The following is a 23190-nucleotide window of genomic DNA, read 5'->3' as shown; positions in this document are numbered from 1 at the left end:
GAGCTTTCACAAACAGGTGGGACGTAGACCTACTAACAGATGTTGTAGGTAAATGGAATGGATGGAGATCTGCAAGGGCCCAGGATTCCGAGGCGTTCAGTTCTGGTGGTTCATGAAACAGGCTTGAGGACTCTTGTTGATATGTGAATAGAGGGGGAGAAAAAGATATTATCTAAAAAGCATGACCTGGAATTTCCCTCAGAATGAAAATGATCTTCTTCAACACTTCTTGTTGTTGTTTCAAAAGAAAACACCACTGTAGGCTGTATCAGACACAAAACTATGTATTCATCCAGTGTGTTTGATTTTCTTCTGAGGCACACAGGGGGCTACACTTTCCAGCCCCTTTGCATTTGGAGGGGGCACATGACTACTTCTGGCCTCCAGGTCTGAGCAGAGGTGATGTGGGTCCCTTGAGGCTGAAACACTTATAAGCTGTGTAGTGGAATGAATACTTCATGATATTAAAGAATGGTTGGAAATTTTTTTGTAGCTACCATGAGAATACTGTGGCTGCATATTTTAAAAGACAGCCATATCTTTTAGAGATATAGTATGCTGAAATAATGATGACCGAACTGGCGCTATAGTTGGGACTAGTTTCCAAACAGTTCGTGGTGGGTCAGGGAAAACAAGAGGGACTGTTAGTGGGTGGGGCTATTGATGGAGTAAGATTAAGCATAGTTGATAAATGCTGAAACTGGGTGATAGGGACAAACATGGAGTTCATTATACTCTTCTCTCCGCTTTTGTAATATGTATTTGTAAGTTTCAATATAAGAAGTTAGGGCCCTACTAACTTTCTCTCCCTCTGCTACACTGACTTAGCCATTCCAGATGGCAGGACTATAAAATGCAAGCAGCTCAGAACGCAGAGTCACCAGCTGGAAGGAAGCATCCCTAGAAAGTTACTGGGCCCACAGCCCTCCTCCTGTGAACAAAAAATTAAACCTTTTCATGTTCAGTCATTTTAATTTCAGAGCTTGCTATTACCTTAGCATAGTCTCGTCTCACCTAGGTGAGGCATAGGTGTGTGAGATTTTAGAGATAATTTAGTCTTGGGTGGCCTGTATAGTCTAGGGCTATGTAAGAAATTATTAGGAATTTGGACAAAGGAGGAACAGAAAATGAAGAACAAAAAAGGAGAGAGGTAGGGCTAAGCAAATAACTGAAGCAAAAAAAACTTGCCCAAAAAAAAAAAAAAAAAAAAAAAAAAAATTAGCCATTGAGAATTCCCCAGTGGAAGAGAGGCTGAAGGATTTTGTGCAAGATGATTAATGTAAGTTACCTGTGGCATGGTTCTGTGATGTAACTCTGCTTTTTGTCTCCAGATTTCTGTAAAGTCCCTTGTACACAAATGCCTTTTATGAGTGGTACTGTAGGGGATATGAATGTGAAAGGTCTATGCCCTCTGGTAACTTGGTTGGCACAAAAAAAGGAAAGGAGAGTGGCCATGGGCAGTGTAACAGGGACCAGATGTAGAGTTTAGCAGGAAAGGGAAAATGCAATGGGAGATGTCCCATGAGAATGTAAGGTTCTAGGGAAGCATATAAATCCTGAGGAGGGCAATGAACACTCAAGAACGTGGGAAAGAATTTAAGCCAGTTTTCTTTAAATCTCAAAGAGGAAGACCCAAGATGATATTGGGGTTCCATAACTGCATGCATTTCAAGCCTATCACTGCACCGTGTGGGTCATTCTCATGACAGAGCAGAGTTACCGTCTCTATACCAGGGTGCATAAAAGCACATGCAGTTGAAAATGTCTTAACGACAAAAAGCAAAACAAGGATATATCTAGAGGTGGTAGTGCAAAGTGGCCTTCAGAAACAAAAAGGTAAAGGTAGTGTAATGTTCATAGAAGCAGCAGGCCTATGACAGCAGAGTCAATCATGCATTCATCCATCAAACAGTAAACAATTATCATGGCTCTGTCCTGTGCTCAGCACTGTAAAACCTGCCAAAGACACAAAGAAAGATAAGATATGGTTTCTGCCCTTGAGAAATTCACATTTAAATGGGAAGGAAAAACTGGGGAATAGTCTATAACAATAAAGTGTAATGAGATGGAATAAAAATATATCTTCGCTGGGCACAGTGGCTCACGCCTGAAATCCCAGCATTTTGGGAAGCCGAGAAGGGTGGATCACCTGAGGTCAGGAGTTCAACACCAGCCTGACCAACATGGTGAAACCCCGTTTCTACTAAAAATACAAAAATTAGCTGGGTGTGGTGGTATACGCCTGTAATCCCAGCTATTCAGGAGGCTGAGACAGGAGAATTGCTTGAACCCAGAAGACGGAGGTTGCAGTGAGCCAAAATCTTGCCACTGAACTCCAGTCTGGGTGACAGAGTGAAACTGTGAACTGTGTCTCATAAAAATATATATTATATATATATTTTATTTCATATATATTTATATATCTGGCAATGGCCAGATCCCTTACACTTCGTGGATCCTAACGGGTGTAGGAAACCACTGACCTTGTAAATATCAAGCCAGCTAGAAATATCATTTGAAAATGACATGGAGGACCTGAGGAGAGTAAACTGTGAGGACAGAGACAAATTAGGAAGCTATTTCAGGAACACAGGCCAGAAACCGTGAGGGCCTTCAGGAAGATGGTGGCAGTGGGGATGGAGATAGCTGCATGAATTCCGGCGAATAATAAGCGCAGTCACAGCACGAGGGGACTACTTGGATGAGAGGAATGAAAGAAAGGAAGCAGTCATCAGCAATCATGACTGACAGGTTGTGTGCCATGGACAACTAAATGGACAATTGGGCCTTGGGGAACTTGCTTATCAAAAGAAAGTTGTGTGATAAAGATACAATGTCTCCTTTGTTCTTTAGTTTCTAATTATATTGTTCTTCTCAAGTGGAAAGTAGAAGCATTTACAATTCAACTTCATGCCACTAAATGGATCTACACAATCTCAATGAATTACAGGTTGGAAAAGTTATTGGTCAGTCACAAAGAACTGACTGACAGCTAATACATCGGAATGTCTGGGTTAAAAAGGAAAGGTAAAAGATTAAGGGCCTTCCCACCAGTGTATCCTGAATAATGATGACCTCCAATTCCATCATTGGAATAATGATGATCCAACTCTGTAAGGAATCTACCTTACATCTTGATATACCCAATGGTCAAGAATAAAAAGTCAAATTCTAAATGGCTTCCAAATTGCTGTTAACATCAACTGTATCAAAGCACAATGTTTTAAATATTAAAAACATAATCTTCATACAAATACACAGCACAAACTAAAGTTTTGTACAACTCGTAAATGTGAGAAAAAGATACTTGACCAAGAGAGTTCAGAAAAGAATTTGAGTTAGGCAAAGCCTTCTTAGATATAGAAGATATATATCTTAGAAACAACAAAAATAAATTGGACTTCATCAAAATAAAAAACTTACATGCTTCAAAGGACATCATCAAGTAAGTGAAATGACAATATACAGAAAGAAAGAAAATGTGTTTATAAATCATAAGTCAGATAAGGGACTTGTATCTAGAATATATTAAGAAAAATGTTACAACTTGGAAATAAAAAGACAAACAACCCAATTAAAAAGTGAACAAAGGATCTCCATCAACTTAGTTCCAAAGAAGACAGCAAAAGAGTCAGTACATACATAAGGAGATGTTCAACATGATTAGCCACCAGGGAAATATAGGTACATCAAAACCACAATAACATACCATTCCCTACCCATTGGTATGGCTATAATAAAACACACTGTCAAAAAGACAAATGTTGGTGAAAATAGAGAGAATGTGGAATCCTCACATACTGCTGGTAGGAATGTAAAATGGTGCAGTTGCTTTGGTAAATATTCTGGCAGTTCCTCAAAAAGTAAAACATAAAGTTAACATTTATAATCCAGCAATTCCACTCCTAGGTACATACTCAAGAGAAATGAAAACATACATCTACACAAAAACTTGTATGTGAATGTTCATAGCACCATTATTTGTAATAGCCAAAAAAAGGAAACAACCCAAATGTCCATTTTTATATAAAAAAAATAGAGATGTATGTTATAGCCATATAATGGAATGCTACTGGGGAATAAAAAGGAATCAAGTATTGACATATGCTACAACATGGATGAACCTTGATAACCTGCTAAATGAAAGAAGCCAGTCACAGAATACCACCTATTATATGATTCTGGTTTTTTTTTGTTGTTTTTTTTTTAATGGAGTCTTGCTCTGTCACCAGGCTAGAGTGCAGTGGCGTGATCTCGGCTTACTGCAACCTCCACCTCCCAGGTTCAAGCGACTCTCCTGCCTCAGCCTCCTGAGTAGCTTGGATTACAGGCTCGTGCCATCACACCCAGCTAATTTTTGTATTTTTAGTAGAGATGGGGTTTTACCATGTTGGCAGGATGGTCTCCATCTCCTGACCTCGTGATCTGCCCGCCTCGGCCTCCCAAAGTGCTGGGATTACAGGTGTGAGCCACCGCGCCTGGCCATATGATTCCATTTCTATATACATGTTCAGAATAGGTAAATCTACAGACACAGAAAGTAGACCAGTGGCTGGTGGTCTATTATAAAATAACTATATACACATATACAAGTTGAATTTAAAAAATTGGGATTTTTGTAGTCTTCAGGAAACAATGAATGGGAATGAGATTGGCAAATCAGTAACAATTTTTTTTCCAATGTACTGCAAGGCAATAAAACTAATATTTTAAGTTTTATTTTTTCCACTAGAGAGGAAAGAAATCATCACAACTATCATGTTTCTGTACATTAAATTCTAAGATGACAACGTTGTAAAATATAGTAAGCAGCAAATAATAAGCCTACCAATGTTGTATTCCTCTCAGTTTGTCACATAATGTTCTACATTACTGTGAATGTCACATAATCATCTTTTGTTTTGTTCCCATGTCTTAGAAATTTTGCTTAACAAAGGTTTTTCATAAGCATACCACAATGAATTTGAAGCTCAGTGTAAGCAGAAAATGACAGGGTATTCCCTCTGAGTTAAACACACAGAAATAGATAATGTAAAGGAGTGAATCTCACAAGTCAAATCCTTTGAAACAAAGAAGGCTTGACCAAGCTCCTCTTAAAAGTTATTAGGATTTTTAAAAATTACATGTAATTAATAACCATAACAGCTACTAAATGGGGGAAAAAAAGCTAAACTGAAAACTCTCATCCGATAATAACTTATTATACCTACTTTAAAATAAGAAACAATACTTGCAAGACAGTAGCAAAAATGCAACTGAAAGATGTGCAAAGTTCCTAAATTCAGTAAAAGAGAAGAAGCATCAAGGAGCCAGACTGCCATAACCACCTGGCAAGCCCCTGGTTACTCACAACAGACTGCAGAGCCAGCCAAATCACAGCTAAACTGCACAGCTGCTAAGAAGGAAAGAAAAGCCAATAGAACTAGGAAACAGACCAAGATAGTCCACTTTAAGAATCACCAGCCTACGACAGGACAAAGAAATATGCAAACTGAGTAGCAACTTTACTTGGGAAAGGAATTAGAGACCATTTTCTAGGTGCTCAAAAGAGTCAATTCTAATGTGGCCACCTCAGAGGAATGAGAAAAGCTATTCATAACAAATGTCAGTGAAATTTCCCTGGATATATATATATATATATATATACACACATACACATATACTTTTTTTTTTTTTTTTAAGACAGAGTCTCGCTCTGTCACCCAGGCTAGAGTGGTGCAATCTCGGCTCACTGCAACCTCTGCCTCCCCAGTTCAAGCGATTCTCCTGCTTCAGCCTCCCAAGTAGCTGGGATTACAGGCGCCTGCCACCATGCCTGGTTAATTTTTGTATTTTTAGTAGAGATGGGTTTTCACCATGTTGGCCACGCTGATATTTTATATTTGAAACACAAGAACAGAAAGATATTTTTCAAAAGAAAGGAAAGGAAGAATATAAAGATATGGATATTAGGATATTCTATTCCATCACTTTTTATTAATTGAACTGCCTGAGTTACAGTCGCTTGGATGGACTGATTCACAGACAGAAAGTCCTGGACAAAATATTTAGCAGATCCCTTTGAAAAGTATATATATATGCCTTGGAAGTGAAAGGCAGAATCTAGCAAATGGTTGGCTCAAGGTACTAATTTTGCCACAGGTTCCACCAAAGAAGTTTTTTTTCCTACCAGCAGGGATAAGAAAACCCTACCACTTAATGCCCTTGGCCCCTAAGATGTTACAGCTAGGAGAGCTGTGAGTCAGATATCAGCGACACCTTTTCCTAACACCAAGGACCTTGGGACAAGCACTTGTTTACTTACGACATGAGATAGGAATAAAATAATTGGTTGGTGAGTTGACAGCAGTATGTTCTTGTTCTCCCCCATCTGTCTCTTTTTAACCGTACATCTCAGTGTTTGGAGACTGGTAAGCTCAGGGAACATGCTATGTCTAACTACAAAGACAAGAATGAACGCTCAAATTCAGGAGACAAGAAGTCTTGGAATGAAACCAACCCAAAGCTAAAGGAAATGGAGCCATTATCCAAGAATATATGGCAAAGTTGGTTTTTCTCTTAAAGACAAAGGTAGTTATTTAAGGAGCTACAGAACACAAGACAATATATTAGTGAGCTGGCACAGCTAAAAATATCTGGATGAGCAGCCCTGGAGATTTTGAAGGCCAGGGAGAGATACCTAAAAATGGTGAGTAGATTGCAACATTAATACAAAGCTGGGTTAGAGAAGTCAAGCTTAATTAAAGGATATATGAAACAAGAATTTTTAAAACATAAGATATAAACAACAATTTATACAGGTTCTACACTGCTGAGAAGAAGTAAGCCAACACCAGAAGTTGGATATCACATTATTTCTGAGAGCATATTCAAGATTTGTTTGATACAAACACATGTTGGAAGTAATGAAGACAAACATGACATAGTTTTTATTATAAAAATGTGATAATCGAATTGGAATATATCCTTTTTAAATGGGAAATAAAGACAAAGAAAGAGAAGAAAATACTAGAAATAACTTAAAAAGCATACAAGGCAAAGAAGGTAGTAGAAATTTATTAATTCCAACATAGAAGTTAATTAATGATATAAAGCAAAGATCACTGGCAGACATAAAAACAAAATCTAGGCCGGGCACAGTGGTTCACACCTGTAATCCCAGCACTTGGAGAGGCTGAGGCAGGTGGGTCACCTGAGGTCAGAAGTTTGAGGCCAGCCTGGCCAACATGACAAAAACCCCTCTCTGCTAAAAATACAAAAATTAGCATGTGCCTGTAGTCCCAGCTGCTTGGGAGGCTGAGGTAAGAGAATCACTTGAACTAGGGAGGCGGAGGTTGCAGTGAGCCGAGATCACGTCACTGCACTCCAGACTGGGAGACAGAGTGAGACTCCATGTCAAAAAAACAAAAACAAAAACAAAAAACAAAAAACGAAATCTAACAATCTGTTGTCCCTAAGAGATATGAATAAACTAAAATATAAATGCCCCATAGATCAAGATTTAAAATTTATCATGTCTCTGCAAATACAAAAAAAAAGTGAAGGTTGCTATCATTAAAATGATATTAGATAACATTAAAGGTATGTAAAACTATGAACATTTTAGAAGAGTGCATCTTAATTTTTTATATTTTTAATTTTTTACAGTCCACAGGTCTTTTATTTATTTTTTGACATCTATTATGACACAAATTCATAGGGGATAGGTTCCAGTAGGCCAGACTCCATTCCACTCGTTCACAGAGTGTGCTTCTCTGCCTTCCTTCTTCTCCTGATCATTTTCTTTCATGCATTTCAGGAAGCTATCTCCGCTCTTAGAGTGCTTAATACACACATTAAATCACTTAGCAAGAATCTTGCCCTGAACTCGTTTGTTTATAACAATGCCAACAGCAGGTGGGTAACATTGTAGACTCCTCCAGTTTTGCCACGGAAACATTTGTGGGGCCTTCCTTTTCGAACAGGAACCATTCCCTTGATGTCAACAATATCACCTTTCTTATAGATCTGCATGTATGTGGCCAAAGGAACAATTCCATGTTTTCTAAAAGTCCTAGAGAACATCTATGGGGTGCCTCTCCTCTTTTTCTTTGTGTTCCTCATCATAGCAAATTATTAGAAGATGGTGGTTCCAGCCAAAAGAAAGGCATCCCAATTCTTAAAACATTATAGCAACAATATATTCTGAAGGAAGGTATTAAAACTGTCAAATGTAATTACATCTGAAAGCCTCAGCTATACATCACAGCAAATAAAATAGTTAAGGACTTAAAATCCTATTCAGTGAATCAGATCCACTGATCAGCATTACTTCTTGACCCAAACCCCTCAGAACTCTTAAGGACAAATGGCATCATTAGCTATATCTTAGCAAAAACTGTTGTTCATTTCTATTTGTCACTTCCAACCACCCCACTTATTTTATCTTACAAATGGTTATGATATCCAGTCAACTTCTGCATAATTCTCTGCACACTGTTCTGTAACATTCACCATATGTATCAATCAATAGATAGTTATTATTGATAAGTGCCTGCTATGGTTTGGATATGGTTTGTTTGTCCCCATCAAATCTCATATCGAAATGTAATCTCCAGTGTGGTAGTGTGGAGGCCTAGTGGGAGGTGTTTGGGTGAGGAGGGCAGAACCCTTATGAGTAGATTAATGCCCTTCCTTGGAGGTAAGTTCTTGCTCTATTGGTTCCCACAACAGCCATTTGCTACAAAGGAACCTGGCACCTCCGCTCTCTCTCTTGCTTCCTCTCTCTTGCTTCCTCTCTCTTTATGTGATCACTGCACACAGTCAGCTCACCGTCATCTTCGGCCATGAATGGAAGCAGCCTGAGCCCTCACCAGATGTCGAATCTTAACTTTACAGCCATCAGAATAGTAGGCCAAATAAACGCTTTTCTTTATAAATTACCTAGTCTCCAGTAGTTTTTTTATAGCAACAGAAAATGAACTAAGACAGTATCCAGTTAAATATTTGTTGAATAAACAAATATACACCAAATGAAACAATAGCAATAATACTGCCAAAACAGCTTTATTTATTGGAAACAATTTCAAATGTATAGCTTCTTTTCTCCCCACATGGAGGATAGACCCCAATCCTCAATATGCAAAGTCAGCCTGTAATTTAAGATTACTCAAAATTATCTAATAAATACCAAGTTTTAAAAAAATTATTTATACTAACCTCGTAAGAATGTAAGGTGAAAATGAAGCTGGATTATCCTGCTCTGAAAAGAGGGGCATAGATCCTCCCATTATCCACAGACGGAAGTACAAAATGACAAGCACCTTCAGAGAATAAGAAGATTCAGTGAGATTGCCACCAATAATCTCCACCCTTTTTGCATGTGCATTCTGTTCCTCTAACAGGGAATGAAGTCAGTCACCCCTTCCCTTAAATCTGAGTTAGTCTTGTGGCTGGCTTGTATTGACCAACAGAACATGCAGAAGGTACCTTACCTCCGTTCTGGACCTAATCTTTGGGAGGTGCAGCAACTTTTAGTTCATTCTTTTAGAAACCAGCTGCCATGTAGCAAGGAAGTCTTGACTACCCCTCTGGAAAAAGAACTAACAGGGAGAGGCCCTCGGGGATGAGATATCACGTAGAGGAGAACTGAGATGACCTGGCTCAGATGATAGCTGAATAAACTTGATTGAGTAACCTCAGCCCCAAATCATGATGATCAGAAGAACTGAAAAGCTGAATGCTGCCCAAACTAAAGCAGGTAGGGCAAATACAGGGTTGTTATATTTAAGCCACTAAAGCTGGGGGTGGTTTGTTATGCGGCAATAGACAACTGATACAGCCAGGATTGCACTGCCTCCTCTTGAGACAACTCAGCCTCAGCATCTTGAAAGGGACTCATAGAATACTGCAGTTCACATTGTCCACATCATTAAATCCACATATCCCTGGAATGCTTTCATATATACCTTTGGACGCTTTGTAACATTACGGCATGCCAACTGTTTGATCCCAATGTCATGATGTTAGAGTCTATTGCTGATTCTATTAAATAATTTGAATTACATGTCTGAGCTGAGATAGAGTGGAAACATTCCTTATCAGATATTTCAAAAGTATATATATATATATATATATACTTACATAACTTAGGACCAAAATGGCCCTTTTTAAAAATGGTCTCATGGTAAGCAGGAAATTTCTATTGCTGCTTGCTCTCAGATACCTAAAACGGGAAAGAAAAAAAATCTTAGATAAGTGTGTCTACCAGACACAATGTTCTCCTTTCAAGGTGAAGACGCTGCAGCTCTGAAGAAGGCTGCAGAGAACAATGCTGAGAGCAGGGCCTCTGGAGCCAGAACACCTGGGTTTCCGTTCCCAGTTCTGCTGCTGCTGAGAGCCCAGGAGACCTCGGGCAAGTTTCCGAACCTCTTTGCACATCTATTTTACTCACTTATAAAAGGGAGACAATAATAGTATCTACCTCACAGGAAAGTTGGGAGGAACAAATGAGATAATATCTAGAACAGGACTCAGCTCTGTTAGCTATAAATATTACTATCCCATCGAATCCCAAATAACCCAGTCATTTTGAAAACAATACAGTTACACTGGTCACAGGGATAATCTTAAACAAAATAAGAGTTTATTTATCTATTTAATATAATTTGAAGGCTCCAATGTCTTCCATCCACAAAATACCTCACAGATCTCTTACCTCTAAAAATAGAAGATGCCAAGGTTGTAGGAGGTTAAGTAATTTTTTTTTTTTTTGAGACGGAGTTTTGCTCGTCGCCCAGGCTGGACTGCAGTGGTGCGATCTCAGCTCACTGCAACCTCCACCTCCCAGGTTCAAGCGATTCTCATGCCTCAGCCTCCCGAGTAGTTGGGACTACAGGTACTTGCCACCATGCCCAGCTAATTTTTGTATTTTTAGTACAGATGGCGTTTTGCCATGTTGGCCAGGCTGCTCTTGAACTCCTGACCTCAGGTGATCCACCCACCTCAGCCTCCCAAAGTGCTGAGATTACAGGCGTGAGCCACTGCACCCAGTCAGTTAAATAATTTTTTTAAGGCAACAAAGTTATGAGTATCTGTGTTAGGATTAGAGCTCACTGGTATCCAGTGAATAATTTTCTCACCTCCCTGTGGTTCTTGGAACCAAACTAGGTTACAAGAACGTCAGCTTCTAGAGGGGCAGGAACCTGTGTGGATCCTGCCCTGCTGTAGCTTACTCACTTATAGGAATTGGGAGTTCTGGATATCTACATATAAGACAAGTGGTTGGCTGGTTTTAGAAAAAGATGATGAAAGGGAATCAAGAGACGGTATTAAGAAGCCCCAAATGAAAACATAAAATAAGTCATAAGTCATTTTCACCTACATGCAAAATTCTACACGGAAAATACAGAGTGGAGGGGGAAAAAAGTCAAATCAAATAGCATAAACCGCAAGCACTTCCCACCTCATCCTTATTTCCTCTATCCCTTTTCACTGTTTTTTTCTCCTTTTTAAATCCAATTTTTCCTCAAAGGGGTTTTCCCCAACAAAATTTGCATTAAAATCTGCATGAGGTCTCTTTACACAAAGGTAATGTTCTATAAGGTAAGAAATCCTTTTGTAAAAACCAGAGTGGGTTAATATCTCACAAAGAAATGTCTATCCACCTTGAGGATTGCTTACAATGGCCAGGTGAGGTGGCTCACGCCTGTAATCCCAGCACTTTCGGAGGCGGAGGCAGGCGGATCACGAGGTCAGGAGTTCGAGACCAGCCTGGTCAATATGGTGAAACCCCATCTCTATTAAAAATACAAAAATTAGCCAGGCGTGGTGGCAGACACCTGTAGTCCCAGCTACTTGGAAGGCTGAGGCAGAAGAATCATTTGAACCCGGGAGGCGGAGGTTGCAGTGAGCGGAGATGTGCCACTACACTCCAGCTTAGGTGACAGAGCGAGACTCCGTCTCAAAAAAAAAAAAAAAAAAAAAAGAGGATTGCTTACAAAACACATGTGGCTCCTCTGCTTTGTAACAAATGGCACTGTGAGGAGGTGAGAGCCTCACGCTTCCTTCTCACCTCTCTTTTCCTCTGCCTGGTCCATAAAGAGCTGTGGAAGTGATACATGCTCAGATCTGGCCATTCAAGTATTTAATGAGTGGAGAAAATGAGGAGTCCAAAAAACACAAAAGAGAATTGGCTTTTAGCAAGCTCTGGACTGGATCCATCCTCAAGCACTGCATTTAAATCCCTTTCATCTTCCTTAGCTGCCAACAGAGAGCTTGACAAGAAAGAACGCCAGGGATACTGTCAGCTCTCACAACCCACGGGGATAGCTACTGTCCCAAAATGGGCTTTAGGGGGTCCACTGCTTCCTGAAATTTACACAAGATTTTGTGTGTATTTTTCTGAGGCAAAGTCCTTGACTTCGATCTTTAGTGTCAACTGGGTTCTTCGTTGCCTAAAAGGTAAAGCCCTGCTCAGCGTCCTTCTCTCAGCTCTGCCTCTATTGTGACTATTATTTTCAGGCCAACTCAACCATGACCACTCTGGTTATTTCTGCTGTTCCTTTTCAGGATGTATCAATGGCAGCAGAAAGGCAAAGAGAATGACAGAGTGGAAATGGAAAAGGTGCTGGGGAGGGCCGGAGAAGTAATACATCTGAATAAAAAGGCACTTTCTGGGGTGATCTGCTTCTGGAAACGTCCTTCCTCAAGTTCCCTCTGTTGCCTGTTTATTTTAACATAGTGGAAAAATTAGCAGTGGTTTTCCTTTCTATAGAACAACAAACCACAAAGTTTAGGATATTTTTAGGTAAATTTTCCTTTTCTTTTTTTTGAAACAGAGTCTCACTCTTGTCGCCCAGGCTGGAGTGTAGTGGCGTGATCTCAGCTCACTGCAACTTCTGCCTCCCGGGTTCAAGCTATTCTCCTGCCTCATCCTCCTGAGTAGCTAGGATTACAGGAGCCCGCCACCATGCCTGGCTAATATTTGTACTTTTAGTAGAGACAGGGTTTCGCCATGTGGGCCAGGCTGGTCTCAAACTCCTGACCTCAGGTGATCCACCCACCTCGGCCCCTCAAAGTGCTGGGATTACAGGCGTGAGCCACCGCACCCAGCCAATTCTCCATATTTTGTTTCTCTGAAAGCTTGCTATGATGGCTATTTCACTGAGTCATATTTGTAAAGTGTCCCCTGGTTTCCTGAGAAAGTCCATTTCTCAAGAAGCTAAAGGCACCAAATAATTTATTGTTAAAATGTAGCATGCCAATGTAATGAAAGCCTAAATTGGTAAAGAGAGCAGTGGACGAAAAAAAAAGATGACCTCTTCAAGATTTCTATTTCTAGTTGTTGACCAATAGTAAATGAGAAAGTAACCCAAAATAACATGGCCCTCTTTTTTGGTAAACACTAGGTCAGAGGCTGAGATCCCTAAGCTCAGACAGGGAGCACTCTAAGGGCTAAATTCTCTGCATCTTTTCCTCTTCCCCCACCCACACCAAAAATAAACAAACTTTCCCCATCAGTCCAATACGCATGATCTGTGAAGTAGAACCAAATAACAACACTCAATAACAATACTATTAACAGCAATAATAAAAATAGCAACAACTAATATGTCCCAGACACTAATCTAAGTGATTTGAGTGTAGTAACTTATTCACCACTTACAACAATTCCATGAGGAAGAACATTATAATTTCTTTCTTCTAAAGGAGAAGAACATAAAACTGGAAATAATACTTAACTATGACATCAGATTCTCTCAGCTATTCATTGCAACTATAAGATAAAGTACCTAAAATTGTCTTCAAATACAATTTACTATGTAAATGCTATTACTATTTTTTTCTAATTCCAGTCAAGTTCTCCATTCTTTTCCTTGCAAAGCCAGAGAACATGTCAACAACAAAACCAGACCACTGATGAAACCAACAGAATGAGAACTAAGGGTCCAGGGTTCTATTCCTCTGATCCCATCTAACTTGTCACATGATGTAAAATAAATCTACCTGAGCTTCACTTCCTTCCTTTATTAATGAATGTTAGACCAAATGGTCTCAGGGTCCGTTTTAGGTCTAAAATATTGTGATCCTTGGATGTTCTCACCGACTGATGACACCAAAACTGACCAAGGAAAAACGAAGAAACTACCCAATTTCAAAAAAAAAGAGAAAGGAATGTCAAGGGATTCGTGAAAAGTCAAATATTAGTTGACCCTGCACTTGGAGGCCCTTCAAAATTTGCAGTTGCATATGAAAAAACAGTTGAACATTAATTGAGGGTATTGGCATCAAGGTTATTGGCATTGTAAAACAGTATTTGTAACAACTTCTGATTCTTGCCAAATAAAAGCAAAAGACTAAGGTTAGCCATAGTAAATTCCCTAAACTACGCTCCCACATACCCAAATTTTCTGACTACTCACATCCACCATCCCAGTATATCATGTTCAAATAAAGGTCAAGTTTACCTTCCATAGTTACTTGGTCCTCAAATCCTATTGAGAGATATTAGCAGAGATCAGAACAACCAGCCAATCATAATCATCTACCCACCCATAATCTTGAGAACTAAATAAATGCTTATTATAAATCAATGACCTTTGTTAACACAGAATTATCACGTCAATAAATAATTGATCATATGACAAAGTTTCTTTGTTTGACCAAAACCTAGTCAGGTTCCTGAACCTTCTCCTAGGCCCATCTGTGTACTTTCTTGTAAAATCCAGTCTTAGCGAGAATCCCGCTAAATCAGTTTAGCCAGAAACCCCCACCATCAGAGCTGATCACTGTCAATATCTGATCAAGTTTTTCATCCTCCACCATCTCCCAGGAGATGTCTCATCACCCTGGCCTATCTTTAGGAAGAATCCTGTTAGGTCTATTTAGCCAGAATTCTCCTTTATTCATGATGTTTTCTCTTAGTAATTTTCCATCCACTGATGCCCCCCAACCCACCACACCCTGCTCACTGGCTATAAATTCCCACTTGTCCATGCTATATTCAGAGTTAAGCCCCAACTCTCTCCACTACTGCAAAATTCCATCACAGTGGTCTCCGTATCAATTGCAACAGACCCATCCTCACCTTAAAGTTTTCCTTACAGTGCTTTAACAAGTGTCATTTGAATATTTTTAACACATATAGCAAGATGATCAATAAATGCTTACTGAGCCAAATCAAATTGTAAACATCTACCCCTTTTCTTTCTTTTTTTCTTTTTTTTTTTTTGAGATGGAGTCTCGCTCTGTCACCCAGGCTGGAGTGTAGTGGCACAATCTCGGCTCACTGCGAGCTCCGCTTCCTGGGTTCATGCCATTTTCCTGCCTCAGCCTCGTGAGTAGCTGGGACTACCACCATGCCTGGCTAATTTTTTTTTTTTTTTTTTTTTTTTTTGTATTTTTAGTAGAGACGGGGTTTCACTGTGTTAGCCAGAATGGTCTCGATCTCCTGACCTTGTGATCCACCCGCCTCTGCCTCCCAAAGTGCTGGGATTACAGGTGTGAGCCACCACACCCGGTCTACCCCTTTTCTTTTTCTGTGTTTTCCTTACCCTCTCGTGGTAGATCAGGGTACAAAATAAAAGTGCTCACAGTTTGGAATGTGGCAGCAAGTTGGAAGAGAAAAACCACTTTCCACTGGAAATGGTAATAGTACCATTTCCCTTACCCGGAATACTAATGATTTCAATGAAGATATGAAATTAGTCTTTCCAGCTGTTCTCAGAATCTATAAACACCTGATAATTTTTGCCTAAATGTCAGCTCCAGGTAGCAAACATCTCAGATACAATGAATTGTAACTGTTTAACATTATAGCAACAAATCATAAACAGTGATATATGAAATTTCTTCTAGAACATCAATCTTAATTGACTTAACTTCCTTTGCTCTTTCAACGCAAAAAGGAAATTAGTAAAGAGTCACATATTCAGATCAAAAAAATGTTTTGGAATCAGAGCTTTTTCAACAGAAATGCAGATTTACTGCTTCTCTTTGAAACTCAAGAAAAAAGATTTCTCAGTTGATCAGAATATAGCAAAGACACAGCTCACATCAGAAAAAAAGCATAAGCTTAACAAAAACAACAAAAGAATTTTAAGTGTCTTTTGACACTTAACAATAAAGGAAACTTAAGTGTTTATGGGTTCTCTCTTTAATGTACTTTCCTTGAACCCATGAAGTGCCTTGTCTAAACCTTAATAGGCAAAGGCATTCCATGGAGGAGTCGAACAACCTTTGATGTCTCCTTTGATATTCAAATAAAGATTCTGAAGGAAAGGAGCTCACTATTCTAAGAAAACAATGATGCATATTTCAGTTCTATCTACTCAGAAACTCAGACTGACCTTCAATACCCCATTCTAAGGCTATGATAAATTTTCCTTCCAGAAATTTTAAACTCTGAATTCAAGTTACTTACAAGGAAACAGTTACTTCAATTATCATATATTAAACGGTGAAAATGACGACAAAGAAGGCATAGGAGAAAATAATTTCAGTTCTCTTAACCATTCTGCAAATTAAAGTTAGAGGTGGAAGGAATCAAAACAGCTCATGTAGTTTTATAGATGAGGGAAAAAAATGATGCCCAGAAATGTTACTTGGCCTGCAAAAAGGTCATGATGCTTCAGTGTCAAAGGTCAATGAGTTTAAGCTTTATCAATTTACTTAGAGGACCTTATTTTTATTCCCTCTATGGTTAATTTAGTTGGAGGCCCTAGTTTTTTATTCCTTCTACAACTAATAGCAAAAATTTCAGACATCACCCTTGTCTCTCATTAAGAGTCCCAGGGAAGTTTCAATTCATTAGTGATGGCAGGTACTGAATCCATTTAATAGGCACTAATCACTGTGCTAAGCACCTTACCATTTTTATTTCATACTAGCCCTGTGAGTCCATACTTGTCCCTGTCTTGCAAACGAGGCAGAGGAGGTACTTACTCAGGGATCTCATGGCTGGCAAGAGGCAAAGGTGAGACCCAAATCTAAATCCAAATCAAGCATTCACTACTCTGTACAGCACAGAAGTAAAATAGATCTGGTTTATTCAGCATGTTTCCAACAGGGATCATTGGTAAACTGCATTTCTGCATGTTAACAACACAATGACTTCTGTCTTAGTCTGTTCATGGTGCTGTAATAAAATACCACAGACTGAGTAACTTACAAAGAACAGAAATTTATTTCTTCTAGTCCTGGAGGCTGGAGAGTGCAAGATTAAGGCACCAGCATCTGGGAGGCCTGGTGAAGGCCTTCTTGCTGCATCCTCGCATGGCAGAAGAGCAGAAAAGCAAGAGACATAAAGTCTCTCTGAAGCCTCTTTTACAAGGGCATCGACTTATGCACCTCCCAGAAGGCCTCACTCTTAATACTACCACAATGGGGATTAAGTTTCAATGCAAATTTTGGAAGGGATTCCACATTCAAACCATACCAACTTATCTTTTTTTTTTTTTTTTTTTTTTGAGATGGAGTCCCGCTCTGTCACCCAGGCTGGAGTGCAGTGGCACGATCTCAGCTCACTGCAACCTCCAACTCCCAGGTTCAAGTGATCCTCCTGCCTCAGCCCCTCTAGTAGCTGGGATTACAGGCACATGCCACCATGCCTGGCTAATTTTTGTATTTTTAGTAGAGACAGGGTTTCGCCATGTTGGCCAGGCTGGTCTTGAACTCCTGACCTCAGCTGATCCACCCACCTTGGCCTCCCAAAGTGCTGGGATTACAGGCATGAGCCACTGCTCCTGGCCCCAGCTTCTAATTAATTAAAAGTGATAAAGATCATTTCAATATCTTCTTCAGTTTATAGAGTTCTACAATGAAGGCTTTTCATACAAATGAATGAAGTTAACAGTGCACAATTTTTGAAAGTCCTTTTAATAAGCACCCTTTTAAAAGTTAACGCAAGTAGTGATTGCTGCAGGTTGAAACACAAGTGCCATCCATGTACCGTGGACTCAGAAATTCTAAGTGAGAAAAAATGGTAAGAAGGAGAATGAGCAGAGCTGGGAGGGCGTCACAGTGTGGTGAGATGGCCAACCAGCCTGTCCCACAGAGAGAAGCAAACAGCAGAAACAGGGAGTGGAACAGATGAGGATGCTCCAAGTGACAATGTAGCTGACACCTGAGGAAGATGAGAAGTGAATTAGGTGCAAAGAGATAGAATATGATATATATACAGAGGCCTAAGATTGAAAGGGCAAGCTCAGAGGGAGAAAGTGAAAGAAGTCCATATGGCTGGAAGATCTAATACTGGTACAGTGGTGAACAGAGAGACTAAAGTGGTAGGCAGGGGCCCTTTCACTCAGGGACTTCATGGCCCCTTGTGGAGTTTAGAGTTTATTCTGATGGCAATGGACAGTCAGTGAAGGGCTTAACACAGAGAGATAACCCCATCTGATTTCCAATAGTGCAGTGTTAGCATTGCATGACATTGGTAGAGTGCCGACTCTGAAGTCCGTAACAAAGAACAAGAGGTCCAGCAGCCTCAAGGGGGACATGGTGAACACCAGGAAGTAGACAGCTATTTTGGAAATTTCCGAGATACCAGATGTAGAAACAAATGAGAGGTTCTTGTTCAAGTAGATAGAGAGACCTTATCATAAGAATAAGTGAGAAAAGCATGTGTTACGTTTACTTAGCAGTATGATTTAGGTGTTAAGTATGTTTCTACTATAATCTTTTGTTAGTTGGTCATCAATTTGGTATATATAAAAACTTGCTACTAAGAAGAATATTTAATTTGCCAAATAAACTCCCTTTAGAAGAGGATACATAGTATGTATTTGTATGGCATTTATGTGTCAAAGAGCTTTTCGATTCATTCTAACATTTAATCTTTGAGATATATTCATGAAGTGGGCAGAACAGAGAGAACTGGCCCCATATTACAGATTTAGACCTAGGGAGCAGTGGGTCTAGCACCAGGATTGAGTCTCCTGATGGCCAATTCAATGCCTTTTTGCTGCATCACTGGTCTCCTCTCTGACCACACATTTGCTGTGTTTTCCGTTATTTCCATCCATCCAAGCTTGGTGCAAACCAAAGACTAAATAATCCATGCAATAAAATCACTGCTACTTGCAATACACATTTGTGTAAGTGCACAAGTAAACATTTGCACTAAGAAAAAGATTAAAACAGTCAATAGTACTATAATAATATTTTCTGATCCTTTTACTGGGATACATGGATGGATAAATTCAAGTACAATTAAGCTAGTGAAAAAGAGTATTTGATACTGGGACTGTCTGGGTAAACTAGTGAAATACATTTCCTGTTAAAGACAGCAGCAAATACCATTTAATGAATACCTACTGTGCCCCAGGCATGGTTCTAATGCCTGTAATCCTTAGCACATTCCTGTCAGACAGGCACTATTAATATCTTAATGTTGCAAGTGGGGAAACTGAGGCATTAATGGTCAAATAACTTGTCCCAAGGTTCCACAGGTAGTAAGACAGGGGTGTCATAAATTCAGTCTGTGCCCTTAATCACAAAAGCTCTGCTACCTCTCACGGCATTTCCAACAAAATCTCTGTCTTTACCATCCCAGGAGGATGGTTGAAATTCAAATACTATTCTCACAGATGTTTGTACACATCAGTGACATACATTTGAAAGGACATGAATTCAGGGTCAGTGTGGTGGCTCATGCCTGTGATCCCAGCACTGTGGGAGGCTGAGACAGGCAGATTGCTTGAGCTTAGGAGTTCCAGACCAGCCTGAGTAACACTGCAAAACCTCATCTGTATTAAAAATACAAAAAAATTAGCCTGGCATGGTGGCACATGCCTGTAGTCCCAGCTACTCAGGAAACTGAGGTGGGAGGATTGCTTGAGCCCAAGAGGTGGAGGTTGCAGTGAGCTAGCTGAGATCATGCCACTGCATTCCAGCCTGGGCCACAGCACGAGACTCTGTCTCAAAAAAAAAAAAAAAAGAAAAAAGAAAAAAAAGGATAGGAAATCAGGATACCAAGATATACCTGATCCATTTAAGAAATTAACAAAAAGTCAGCCAGGCGCAGTGGCTTACGCCTGTAATCCCAGCACTTTGGGAGGCTGAGGTGGGCGGATCACGAGGTCAGGGGTGTGAGACCAGCCTGACCAGCATGGTGAAACCCCATCTCTACTAAAAATACAAAATAAAATTAGCTGGGTGTGGTGGCATGTGCCTGTAATCCCAGCTACTCAGGAGGCTGAGGCAGGAGAATCACTTGAACCTGGGAGGCCTCCGGAGGTTGCAGTGAGCAGAGATTGCACCACTGCACTCCAGCCTGGGCGACAGAGTGAGACTCCATCTCAAATAAATAAATAAATAAAAGAAATTAACAAAAAGTCTACTACAACTTTATCACTACAAAAAAAGTCAAACTATTGAAACAGCAATATTCAATTTGACAACCAAAATGTTGAACACCGAGTTAAGTCTTAGAAGCAGTATAGAAAAAGCATACATGCATACATTTAACTTGTAAATTACAGAGAAAATGTACTGAGTGCATACTGTGCGACAGACACTGTTCTAAACACGCTAATTCTTTAAGGGCATACAACAACGACAACTATAAAGCAGGTGCTATTGCTATGCTCATTTTATAGACGGGGAAACTGAGGCGTAAAAAAGTGAATTCACTTGCCCAGGACCACAAAGCCAGCCATTAGCAGAACTGGGATTTGAATGTATGCATTCTGGTCCTGAGTTCACACTCAATGCTACACCATAGGGCCCTTTTTACACTTGCTGCACTACCCAGGAGGGGTGCATGTGATCAAGTACTAAAGAAAGAAATCAACATGGGCTGGAAAAGGAAGGGAAGCTGCGGGAAAGACCTAGGCCTGAGGAGACAGAGAAGATGAAAGAGTCTGGGTAGGCAAGAGAGGCCAAGGGGAGAGGTGCCCCAGGCAGCTGCACAGGGACTAGAGTGGGCACAGCCTGCTCCTAAGCAATGACAGCTCTCTGCACATACAGTATAGGCAGCCCTCTCCTCCTGTATATGGGGCACTACTGAAAGTGTCTCAAAGTCAAGTGTCTAAAATGTGAGTAAAAGAATAGTGAAGTGGAAGTTCCAATCCCTGGAAGCTTGAGCAGCAGTATGACATCCCTACATGATTGATGGTGACTCCATCTCCCTTGGCTCAGCCATCCATGATTTCACCCAGGCAGTTCACTGTCCCTTCATCCTGGCCCAGTGCTTACCTGGTGCCATCCCCGTCTTTAGGGCTCATCAAGTTCCTGCAGCAGTACACAGAGAAGAAAATGTTTCCACAGCCTCCTGCCATGTTTCCAACTCCAATTTGCTCCCAAAGAGTTTCAAACCACAGGGTCAGTACCCAGGACACTGATGGGGTCCATTGCTAGTGGGAGGGGTCATTTTGTATTACAGATCAGTGCCTTGGCCTCTCCTTCATCTCTTGCATCCGTGTAGAATGCAGGCCAGGTCAGTCCATTTGAATCTCTCCCCCACCTCACTTTCTATCCCACCTTTATACTGGAATATAGGCTGGGGTTTGTGCTCCAGATCCAGGCAGCTTCAATTTAGGGCAGAGAGAGGAGAAAGTCCCATTTAAACATCTACAAATTCACTTTCTCTAATCCAGCTTTCAATCTAGGGCCCTCCATAGCCCTCCTCTCACCCCATCCTCATTCACATGCTCTGAAGCAACTCTAATAACAACGACAATAAATCCAGAAGCTCTCAGACACTGAGAGCTCTCAGGGACCAAGTAGGACATTTGGCATCCTGGGCTTTTCTGCAGACCACAGCTCCTCCTGAAATAGATCACCTGGCTGCACTGCAGACAAAGGCCTGCAGTAAAGTAGGTGGCCTCATAAAACGCAACACCCGTTATAAGGAGGTAAACAATGTAGAGAAAAAGAAAACTTTTCCTGGTTCAAACAAACCCATCCAGAGAACAGCTGACTTTTCTGGCCCCCACCCCTAATGCCCTTTCAATTTAAAATAGGATGGTTGACTGTCAGAGCCACAAGGGCTAGAAAGTGGGGAATCCAGTCATTGCTGCACTATATTGGCAAACACCTGTAAAATAAATTCACTTTCTTATAAAAATCTTACTTTGAGAAGATTTCAGTTTTATTTCACTTGGAACTCTATTTTTTACATTGAGGGGAGATACATTATACTTTAAGAAAAAAGTGAAAATGTGAGGTTTCAACTCTAGTCAATTTGGTTTTATTTTCAAATTCCAATACTCACTTGCTTTGAAAGCTCCTGAGAAGAAAGCTATAGCTAAGATTTCAGAGTAGAAATAAGAATCACAGCCGCTCTTAGCATAGATCATACATTGCATGCAAACAACTGTCATTCAGATAACTGTCAGCATGTCAATGTTTGCGTAAAATGCTTTTCAATATTGTGAAAATCAGAAATCCATAATAATTAAGTCTATATGATTATTTTTAAAGGCATGCTTCTTATGTTCATATAATTTTTCGAACATTCTTCTAATTTCCTTCTAGACCTAAGTGACTCATTTTAAAACATAACATAAAAAGCCCAAGTAGGAAAGTTGCCAAAGGAACTAGAAATTCCAGTCTCTGTCCAATTATTCATATATGTATATTTACATATTTAATTACATTTATTTATATTTTACTTATCGTTTCCAAAGAAAAAAATTGAGAAGATAATTTTATAACATTGCATTTTGCTAAGTGTTCATTATCTCTGTGTAAGATGCTATGGCTGCCAGAGGGACTTCTTTTTTTTTTTTTTTTTTTTTTTTTTTTTTTCTTTTTTGAGATGGAATTTTGCTCTTGCTGCCCAGGCTGGAGTGCAATGGTGAGATCTCGGCTCACCGCAACCTCTGCCTCCCGGGTTCAAGCGATTCCCCTGCCTCAGCCTCCCAAGTAGCTGGGATTGCAGGCATGTACCACCATGCCTGGCTAATTTTGTATTTCTAGTAGAGACAGGGTTTCTCCATGTTGGTCAGGCTGGTCTCGAACTCCCAACCTCAGGTGATCCGCCAGCCTCGGCCTCCCAAAGTGCTGGGATTACAGGTGTGAGCCACCACGCCCAGCCTTGCCAGAGGGACTTCTCAGGGTCCCTTTATGCTATGCTCTCGAAGGACAGCACTCTTGACAACACAGAGGCAGCTGGTGTGGTGAAGCAACCACAGGCCCCGGGGTCACAGAGACCTGGGTTTGAATTCCAGCTCATTCAGTTATAAGCTGGGAGACTACGCAGGCCTT

The 23190-nt window shown here is 40.2% G+C and overlaps 1 protein-coding gene across 9 annotated transcripts in view; it reads right to left on the bottom strand.

Annotated features, from left to right (window-relative positions):
- Positions 1–23190, bottom strand: part of TMTC1 (transmembrane O-mannosyltransferase targeting cadherins 1) — a 290900-nt gene that overhangs the window by 156699 nt on the left and 111011 nt on the right. For 5 of the 9 annotated variants that reach the window (XM_016923717.4, XM_009425679.4, XM_016923713.4 and 2 more), the window contains 2 exons: positions 10123–10204; positions 9199–9302 (listed from right to left, as the gene is read on the bottom strand). The exons of the other annotated variants lie outside the window; for them this stretch is intronic. In XM_016923717.4, coding sequence (XP_016779206.2) covers positions 9199–9302; positions 10123–10204 — 186 coding nt within the window. The remainder of the gene's footprint in view (positions 1–9198; positions 9303–10122; positions 10205–23190) is intronic. 9 annotated transcript variants of the gene reach the window in all.

The sequence above is a fragment of the Pan troglodytes genome, chromosome 10, assembly GCF_028858775.2.
Source record: "Pan troglodytes isolate AG18354 chromosome 10, NHGRI_mPanTro3-v2.0_pri, whole genome shotgun sequence".
Classification (NCBI taxonomy): Eukaryota; Metazoa; Chordata; class Mammalia; order Primates; family Hominidae; genus Pan; species Pan troglodytes.
This window is presented reverse-complemented; position numbering and strand designations above follow the sequence as displayed.